Source organism: Hyposmocoma kahamanoa, unplaced genomic scaffold (genome assembly GCF_003589595.1).
Source record: "Hyposmocoma kahamanoa isolate Upper Pololo Valley unplaced genomic scaffold, ASM358959v1 228, whole genome shotgun sequence".
In the NCBI taxonomy this organism is placed as follows: Eukaryota; Metazoa; Arthropoda; class Insecta; order Lepidoptera; family Cosmopterigidae; genus Hyposmocoma; species Hyposmocoma kahamanoa.
In genome coordinates this window covers 1,162,278-1,173,143 of record NW_020653747.1, presented here as the reverse complement: position 1 = coordinate 1,173,143, position 10,866 = coordinate 1,162,278, and the positions used below count along the sequence as shown (strand labels likewise).

The 10,866-nt window shown below is 37.8% G+C and overlaps 1 protein-coding gene across 1 annotated transcript in view; it reads right to left on the bottom strand.

The window, feature by feature from the left end:
* Positions 1 to 10,866, bottom strand: part of LOC113228371 (GATA zinc finger domain-containing protein 14-like) — a 61,274-nt gene that overhangs the window by 29,867 nt on the left and 20,541 nt on the right. Inside the window, exon 2 of the mRNA XM_026461643.1 lies at positions 3,288 to 3,405. Coding sequence (XP_026317428.1) covers positions 3,288 to 3,405 — 118 coding nt within the window. The remainder of the gene's footprint in view (positions 1 to 3,287; positions 3,406 to 10,866) is intronic.

The following is a 10,866-nucleotide window of genomic DNA, read 5'->3' as shown; positions in this document are numbered from 1 at the left end:
CTTTTCATTTCTATTCACAATACCCGAATCGAACGTCAAACTGTCGTAATCGAAACCGAACCGAAATGACGTCACACCTGTACGATTACTCGAACGTCTCAACCGACAAAGGCTACAAACGTTATTTAGAACACAGTTATCGAATGAAAATTACCGAACGTCCTATTGTTTACAAAGCAGGAATGTAATATGGAAATCTCTTATTATTTTAAATAAAGAATGGATTTTGTTAAATAGGAGAAGGTATCAATTCAACTATATGTTCTTTTTTTATTTTTTTTATTTGTATCTATGTTACACGATAACTCCGGTATTTGTGAACCGATTTTCATGATTCTTTTTTTGTTGGAAAGGGGGTACTTCCATAGTGGTCCCATTTCTTTTTGAAGAAAATCACCCACCTTTAAGGGTGGCTGTTCACGCATGAAGATTCATTTTTATAAATAGCGCCTAACTTTAATATAGGAGCAATAATTTTAATGGTTGATTTTGCTATTTCTCCAATTCAAGACGTTTCTCTCTCAATATCTTTGAGTAGTGAGAACCGATTACTATTATCTCCAGTGTCAAGTCCTGTATAGTGGCGAACTAGGGGATATTTCAATAAAACTTAGCAAATAGACGTAATTCCACGTATTTTTGAGGTCGGTTTTTTTAGTACTCTGTACTGAGATTATAGGCCTTAAAGTCTTCAAAATGTATATAAAAGGGTTTTCGTTATTCTTATAATCCATTTCACCGACTAACTCCGTAAACGCGGTTGGATAATTATATCGTAACCGAATCCGAATCTGAATAGCTCGGAAAGCGTTCTTCGATTCGAGAACGATGTCCAATCGAACGAAAATCGATTAAAATATCAAAAACTTCTGAATCGTGGGAAAAAAAAAAAAAAAAAAAAAAACGCTTTTCAGAAAGGTTCTGGTCTGGGTGTTCCAGGTAAAATTCCTTTGCTCTGAATAGGAAATTCCCTAGTTCAAACCGGGTTATTGTACATTTCAAAATGTTGGGCAGAATTAGTTAGTTATTAGTATTATTATTATGCATTCTACCGGCAATCAAATCCGGGCCGTACCCGTCAAGCACCCACAGAAATAATCGTTGGGCCAGGTCATCGAAAGATAGATGAATATCACACCAAACACGTAAAACAAATTATCTTTAAAAAAACAAATATCAGATAATTTATCGTACAAACAACTAAACATGATAACAAAAGTGATTTAATTATTAAATCGAAGCAAGTTATATGTTCCCAATAACCTTCGTTCCACCACGGAACAGCCACAAAAACGACCAGCACAAACAGTAGGGCTAGCACAACAAGACGCGAATTGCGCGAGAGCGACATAAAGCGCGAGATAAAATAAAAACATTTGCTTTTTATAGTCTTAGAATAATAACGCATAGAAACCTAGTCCGCACACGCTAAGTGAGGCAAATTGAAGCGCGCCAAAAGGGCCTACACGAGCGGGCGGGCCTTCAGTGCTCCAGGTCAACTTGCACCGCGAACAGCTCAAGAATTTTAGCTAAAAATGACGAAATGTGCGGTAAATTAGTGTAAAAATACGTCAGACAAATATAAAATAGATACTAACATCACATTCCACAAGGAAGTAACGCTTTTCAACTTGTATTTTTATATAAATATTCACTAAAACCGAAAATTAACCTACTACTAAGACTAGCCTACATGAATTTGATTTTTGCCTCACTTGTGACAGTTCGTTTGATATGAAACTATCATTCTATTATACTATAATATTCCTTTTTATAAAAAAAAAACAACTTCAAAAGTTTGTAGAATTACATCTGTTTGCCAAGTCGGAAAGTGGTTGAAATCCACTAAACCTGATTTATCCCCTAATATGCTACCCTTAGAGGCGGAATATTTTCTTAAAATTTAAATGGGACCAATATTGAGGTACCCACTTTCCAACAAAAAAAGAATCATAAAAATCTGTTCACAAATCGCGTAACATAATTATCGAATTGAGAACCTTCTCTATTTTGTCAAGTCGGTTAAAAATGTCGTCCATTGCTCTACCTCGTCTTACCGTAGTGTTCCCAAAGCTAACGTATAATAACATTGTCCTACCAAACCGTACTGTGCGTGCAAAAATGATGCCTAACCTCAGTTCACACGTCATTGTACTGCACGTTTTTTTTGCAGTATAAATCTTAGTGACGCATACATTAGATATACCGGGTGGAAATGTACTCTAAATACTGGAGATAGAAATTTTTACTTAAAGTAAAATTTTTTCTTTATTTTTTAAAAGAAATAAAACTGCATTCATAGACTTTCGAATATTTCTAGCAACACGCGGGAATCGAACCCGCTTCAATCTGAAAAAAATGCACCCTGCACTTTTATTGCATCGATCGATAGGGTTAATTATAAGAATAAAATCTCTCTCACAAAATTGGTTAATTAAATTAAAAAAAAACATGAAATCTTAACGTACATATTTTAATAAAACGAAAAAAATGGTAATCTAACTGATTAGTTGCTCGAAATGAGCTCCATTTTCTTGGATACACAAATTTAATCTTTTAACGAAATAATTTTGAGTAACTTTTAATAACGTGTTGTGATGAATTGTATTACAAATCGTATTCTGAACCTCAGCCTTCAACTCGTTTACACTCGCATAGGATTTAAGGTAAATACGAGATCACCAGACCACACCTCTTTAGATTTTTTGTGGGGATATGTTAAAAATCAAATTTAACTTTTAACTTAACTTAAAAAATAAAGGAATGTTTCCTTCAAGTAAAAATGTCTATTTCCAGTATTTAGAGTATTTTCCCTCCAGGTGGCATTACAATTTTCCACCCTGTAAAACCGTTCACACTGTATTTGTCCTGCAAAAAAACGCACACAGCTCTATACGTTTATCGAATATGCAACGAACTTGTCACGTAAATCGAATGAACTTTAACGTATTCGGTGTGCAGTGGCCCATGGTATTAATGCATCTCTTTCACACAGTGCGAAGTCCTACGTTTCTTATCGAATAATCACCGAACAAGCGGCGTCTAGTATAGAAGTATCTTTTGTAAGGAGGACACGCATACTGATATCTTTAGTGGAACGGAGGCCCATCACCATTTCTCCGATTTTCGTACAATTATTCAAATGTGTTTGTACGCCTTCTGTTGTTCCGGCGGTAAAGCCGTTCGCGTCTACCATGCGAATATCCACCCCGTTGTATACCCGTTTATAAACGAGTACGTTAAAAACGTGCAGCAGTGTGAACGAAGGCTAAGATGACGGCACTCACCGCGCATCCTTGTACTTGATTGTGCGGCTTTTGCGTATGACCATGACGGTGCCGTCAGCGTTCAATTTTGGCAAGTTCTGCGATGGCACTGCGTCTTTGCTTAAAGTCTTCCATTGTCCTGGAATGAGAATAAAGAAACACAGTTTAGTGAGTGGCGACGTTGCATTTACGACAATATTAATGATAACCTTTCAAAGGTAGTTTATTGGTTTAATGTTAACAATTTATTGCTCAATGCCAAGAAGACAAAGTGTGTTAAATTTGAATTACCTAATGTAAAATCGACTAGCCCAATTACGGAAATAAATGGAGAAAAGTTAGAGCTTGTTAATAAAGCTATCTTTTTGAGGGTAACCTTAGATGGTAAACTCCTATGGTTTCCACATATAACTTCCTTCGCCAGCAGATTAAGCTCTGCTACATACTCAGTCCGTAAAATATTTGATTAGATGCTGCTAATTTCAGACTAGTTTACTTTAGTTACTTCCATAGTATAATGTCCTACGGGATTCTCATGTGGGGTAAAGCGGCAGATACACAAACCATATTTGTATTGCAAAAACGAGCGATTCGTTCTGTGTACCGTCTAGGCTCTAGGGTTTCTCTCAGAGAAAAGTTTAAGGAGATTTGTATCATGACTGTGGCATCACAGTACATTTACTCAAATATTTTGTATGCCCGTAAAAATATACATAACTTCGTTAAGACAGAAGATATCCGTAATATTAACCTTAGAAGTAAATCCAAACTCATGGTACCACGATTTCGTTTAACTAAGGTAAACGATTCTTTTATGAGGAACTGATAAGATTCTGAAGCATATATTAAGATTACCGTTTCCTAAGTTTAAAACTTACATTAAAGTATTTTAATTGAAAAGTCATAAACAAAATTGTAGACTACGTGTTAGATAAAGATGTATGGAAAGACAACGTGAGTCTGATTCCACACAAAATGATTCAAAGTGTATTCTATAGCATTTAAGTTCACTTGAAAAGAGCAATCCCTAGAGTTTCTTGCTCGTTCTTCTCAGGGAGGTCAGCGTAGTGAACGAGCAGTAGCTTAAAAAATGACGTTTTGAAGTGTAAAAATTTTACATTTTTTTTGCAGTGCCACTCAGAGCTTTAAATCGCAAAAATCTGACGGACACAGAAAAAAACACTTCGATCCGGCTGGATTCGAATCAACGTCTCCTAGCAAACGATGCCAGAAGCTATGCCAACTAAGCCATGTTGACGCCGCCCTTCCTACCATAACTGGTTGTTAATAGCAGTAGAGCTCCTTGTGAAAGAGTTCGTCCAGGGAAGTACTGCCACCTTACCTGTTTCTGCCGCCAAGCAGTAATGTGTTCCGGTTTTGAAGGGTAATGGTGCTGGTGAAATCACAGGCACATGGGACTTGTCAACTCATGTCTCAGGGTGACGGGCGCAATGACAGTGCCGTTCTTTGTAATTTAACTCTGAGTGACACTGCAACTGTTACGGACAGGCGAGTCGCTTATCACCAGTCACACGACTTGTTTGTCCCGTCAGTTAATTAGACCGTCTTCTGCAAAACGCCTTTTTCGATCTTATTACATGGAATTAAAGCTTTTCCTTTGAAACGGATTCCGCGTTAAGGTTGAATTCCCACCAGAGATGCGCGAGGTAGCGAGGCAAAAATCCACCAATAGAATTACTTCATTTTCCTAGCCTCACTTAGCGCAGTTCTGGTGGAAAAGGGTTAGCGGAGCTAAGTATTTGTACATACAAAATGGCGAAAGATGTGTGCGAACTATTGGACCTGTAGAGGGCATCCGGAAAAATAATTCCTATGTGTAACAATCGCGAAAACCTAAGAACTCGATACATTTATTAATTTCAGAATCCATGTTCCATTGTTAATAGCCATGCCCAAGGCACTAGCCGCGCAAACGGGCTGATCTGGGGTCAGGACCCGACTGAATATGCGGGCTTGCTTGTACAGGTTATAGTTCCCTTCCCATATAACCAAGAGGTTGATGGGGGAAGGTCACTATTAACAAATCTTATGTATTAATGTGGTGTGTGGTGTTACATGCAGCAAATACCAACCGCCTGCTGTGCATGAAATTACGGTAAAGTTAAGATAAAATATAAACTACCCCATTAAACCTCAAGAGTCGTTCCTATGAAACTACCTAATAGTGTAGCCCTACAACATAACAGTATGTAGCCTAACCTAACCATAAATATATAGACGGAGAAATATATATGCAAGATATGAACGGGAAATCTGTCACCAGGAGACCTAAGGTAACGTACGGAAGGTTGGAAGGACGTAAGGAAGTACACGTCGTGCAATGTGTACAGGAATGGTATTCTCACTGCCGGTCAAGCAGACTCACAGGACCGATCTACTGCCGGCTAAGGGGGCCTTAAAAAAATATGGGAGCTGTTAGTAGTTATATTAAACTTTATGGTTAAACCCATTACCGCTAACTGTCCACTTTTATGCCCCCGAATTGTAATAAATAACAACGCGGAAAATGTTCATCGAATAGCCACGGGGGGAAACCCGCGAATGGATTGGCGTTGTTCATTTTTTTTTTTATTAATATATTGTTATAAGAGCTGTGAATTGAGAATTCATTTCTATCATATGAAATTAATTTCTAAGCTACATACACTATTATGGAATTTTGAAACTAGTATACCAAACGTTTTATCCGTAAGTCCTTGTTGGGAATTTGGATTTGCAAAACCGGGGGAAAACTTTTTCTTCGATGATAGCACTATTATTATTCTAGTTTATTCTAGCCCTTTACGACAAAAATGCGAGGTGGCTCGAATTACATGTCCGGGAGTATACGTGAAAGGCGTAGTAGCCTAACGGTTTAATCTTGACAGAGGCTGTAGGTTCTAATCCGTACAAGCAGCTGTGAGTTTCTCAGAATTTATGTGCGAAATTTTAATTTGTAATTCACCGTAAGCTTTTCGGTGCAGGAAAACATTGTGATGAAACCTAGTATAATACTCGATTAAATTAAAAGTTGCATGATGCGAAGGAGGCTTCATACCCGACATTATCTTTCCATTTGGTCGAATATTACTTAACCCTTGGATTAGTCGCGCCAAAAAAGTGACACTATTGGTCGCGTGTGGAATGCAACACTGGAAATTAGAATCGTGATATAAAATACGAAATACATGCAAAATCTGAGTTTCATTAATAACAATATTTGAACATATTTATATTTCACAACTTATAATGTCTTTCTGATTTATAAAACATTTTACAAATAATAAAACCAATACCGTTTGTAAAACCGAATTTTCTTGACCAAAAGTTTTGGCAGACTAGAATCATGTGATTATTGCACACATGGTTTTGGCATTTGGAACGTTCCGCTTTTGTTTTTCGGTCCTTCATTCTCGGACACATCGCACTGTTACTACAATACTACAATAGTGTATTAACTCAAAAAGTGATTTGTTTCAGAATCGATGAAATCCGAATTGTCCACTTCCATTGAAATGTTATTAAAATGTATATATTGGTTAAAGTTTATTACAGGCATCTAAACAGTTTTGTACTTACCAAATATATTTAAAAAAAAATGGGAAAATATATTTTTTTTTATTAAGGACTGTTTTGTCCAGAACTAGCTCACAGCTCAAGGCTCTATTTCGAGTTAAGTAGATATCTATAAATGTTTCTTACAATATTCTAACGACGGTTTTATAGACGTGTAGAAAATCAAATTTTATTATATATTATATATTTTGAATTTCACGAATCTTGAGTTACAACATTATTGTAATAGCAGTGCGATATGTGGCATCGTTTTATATGAAGGTAATCAGACTGCTCCAGACGCTGATTCAGGATCCTCATTTTCAATCATCTGTCGTTCTTGTAGCATGCTAGTGTGCGAATGACGTCGTTTTCGTGTTCATTATGCCCTGATGCCCATGTTATGGTCACTTACGATGACCTCATGATGACCTTGTTCATCTTCAGAAGCACTATCCATAGCTTCTTCTTCGTCTCTCAATTGCTGCGCAATGTCTCAATTAGTCAATGCACGTGGCATTTTACACGTACCGTAAAACAAACAAAAAAGAAAACCACCACAGCACAACATAATCTTTAAAATACCAATGTAATCGTTTTATAAATGTCACTGCAACGAACCGTTTGTCCATCTGTATTGTTTAAACGGGTAATAAATAAAAAATATACTATATTAAGGTTTTTTTAAGGTCTCCGGAATTTTGTCTACACAAACAATCCCGTGGGGTGTTAGGCACCCCAAACACGCTCTCCAAGCACAACTACACACAAACGAGAGCAGATTAAGGGTCGGACAGAGACAAGAGTCCACTCGCTAAATGGTAACCGTTCGGCCACTGAGGCAGTTCAAACAAACTTCAATGATTTGCGAACATTGGACAGGACAAGAAAAATATAAACATGTTTGTGTGCGGTTCTTAAGTACTATCCATGAACGTAATTAAACCTAATTTGTAAGAGTAAAGAGTTTCAATTCTCTTGTTTACATTTCGAAAACTAATAAAAACTAGAACTAAAGATACGTTGTAATGGTTTTCGTCTTAATTTAAATTCAGACTCGTCTAGCTGACATCCTGCAAATCTTGTGATTTTTCACGCACAGCTTCACACCCTCAATTTGAGTTCGAGATTCTATAGTTTAAGAGCTGTTGCGACTTTTAGCAGCGAAGCAAACGCGATGCAAACGCGATGCAGTCGCTAATCGTCTACCTTTAAACACACGCGCAATTTTAAGCAACGATCGATGACGCAGCAGCGATGCAATCGTGCTTTTGTATCAAGTGTAGCAAGTGAAAGACAGTTGTATGTACTTACCCCATTGTAGCGATCCGCGACTTTGAATGTTTACTAACACTAATCATTCGAATGAGAAAATCATTCTCCTAGCTCGAATCCAAGCACAATCATTCGACTCAAGTCAATCATTCCGATTACCGATACCGAATGCCCCTGCCATTCGGTCGGATGCACGAGTCTAATGATTATTATGCAGGAATAACTCTGTACCATTGACCATGTCCTGAGCAAAATATCCCTGTCGCTGGCACATTTTTACAGTATTTACCATATCATATGATACCATATGAAAGTAGAATTAATGCAGTAAAAATGAGAGCTTTGAGGAGTATGGCTGGAGTGACTCGGATGGATAAATTACGGAACAGTGTGATAAGAGAGCGTTGCGGCGTGGAAGAAGATAGTGACAAAGATAGAGAAAGGGATGCTTAGATGGTTCGGACATGTAGAGAGAATGAATGAAAGAAGAGTGACGAAAGAGATTTATAAGGCGAGTGTGAGCGGGCAAGTTGGTATGGGCCGACCAAGGAGAACTTACCATGACCAAATTGAGGCCATCCTAAAGAAGGGCCAGGTCAAGAGTACCCTTAACCGACGAGCGTGTATGAAAGCATTGATGCGTGTTGAAGAGGCGAAGGATGTGTGTCAGGACCGTAGCAAGTGGAAGACTGTTGTCTCTGCCTACCCCGATGGGAAAAAGGCGTGAAGTATATGTATGTATGTATGTATTTACCATATCGATGCGTTACTTTCTCAAACTCGAAAGATTATTCAGGAGACGGCAAAATTGTCTATTTATTTTAAATTTCTTATCAAGTGTGTTCATTTGGAAGCATTACTTTAAAAATAGGTAAACGCCAGTGTGTGAATATGAAGGGAATGTGATGTGAAAACGGCCTGCAAAATTTGGATACATCAATCCATTTTTTGCATTTCAGCAACTCTGTGCTTTAAGATACGAGTTTGAGAAATAAAGCGACGATATTTGTCAGAGAAGGCTAGGCAGAAATGCCCTATGGAATCCATGGATTTGACATTCGAATACGAAAATTAGTAGGTTACTAATTTGTCATTCAAATGACAGGATTAGTAATTACAACAAGTCGAATATCGAAACATAAGCAGGCGCGCATCGCTGCCCCATTTAGAAAACGTTTAATCGTTTAGTGTGTACACACGTAAAAAGTTAAAATCTACAATACCCAACAGTTCATCTGATGTTATTCATGTTATCGTTAGTCCTTCATGATGTGGAACCAAAACTATTTATTTGCCATATCACAGATAACTTGATAAATTGTGTTTGGGTGACAGATTAAAGACTTTACGACAAAGATATAAAAAACAAATTCGTCAAGTCATTACGATTACAAGAAGAACTATCTCTGATAAGATTAAATAAAGAAACATTTAAGATTATGAATAAAATCAAATTGTTCACCACAAACCGCAGCGAGTCCACACCCAAATACTTCTCACCGGGACAACTGCTTCAGCTGTACCAAGCACAAGTCCGGTCATGTACGGAGTTCGTCTGCCGCTTATGGGATGGCTCTGCTAAATACCAACTGGCCACAGTGGATTCAATCGACAAGCGCGCCAAGAGGCTTATAGGTAACTCGAAACTAATAGAGGCGAAGCTGCAGAGGCTTGAACACTTCCATAAAGTTGCCTGCTGTTCGGTATTCTACAGGATATCACGAAGTATGCGAGAGTATTACAAGATTTAATTCCGCCGATCCCTTTCCATCATCGGGAGACTAGACGTAGGCTGGGGTTCCACCCCTATGTTGTGGTTATTCCAAGGATTGACACGAAGCGTTTCGCTTCCCCATTTATAAGGCGAACGGCTAAGAATTGGAATTCCCTGCCTGCCTACTTGTTCATGAAGAGCTCCTTGTGAAAGAGTTCGCCCAGGAAAGTACTGCCACCTTATCTATTTCTGCCGCCAAGCAATAATGTCAGCATTACGGCATTCCGGTTTTAAAGGGTAAGGGTGCTGGTGAAATTACAGGCACATGGGACTTGTCAACTTATGTCTCAGGGCGATGGGCGCAGTGACAGTGCACCTCAGATACTTGCGATTGAAAGCTTTGAGTGGCACTGCAACTGTTATAGACATGCGTGTAGCTTACCATCAGGAGCATTACCTGTTCGTCCCGTCACTTGATATAATAAAAAAAATAATTATTATAACTATTTTTGTAAAAAACTTAACAGAAAGTGGGTGAAATCTAATAAACCTTCGAAATTTAATAGGACCACCAATGAGGTGCCCACTTTCCATTAAAAAAAAGATTCATCGAAATCGGTTCACAGATGTCGGAGTAATCGCGTAACTTGAGAACATACTTTTTTTTCAAGTCGGTTAAAAAATGTATTTTAACCATTTTTATTATCAGAAAATAATCTCAGTACAGAGTACTAAAAAAACCAACCACAGACGTTCGTGGAATTACATCTATTTGGCCAAGTTTGAAATCGATTACCGGAAAGTGCTCGAAACCGGATTCATTCCCTAGTTTGCCACCTTTAGGGGTGAAATATGTTATTCAAATTTAAATCGGACCAATACTAAAGTACCCTCTTTCCAACAAAAAAAAGATCATCAAAAAACGGTTCACAAATGCGCGAATTATCGCGTAACATACATACAAAAAAACACAGTCAAATTGAGAACCTACTCCATTTTTTGAAGTCAAGTTAAAAAATTTGAAAAATTTAAAAACTGATTTATCTCCGAATTTTC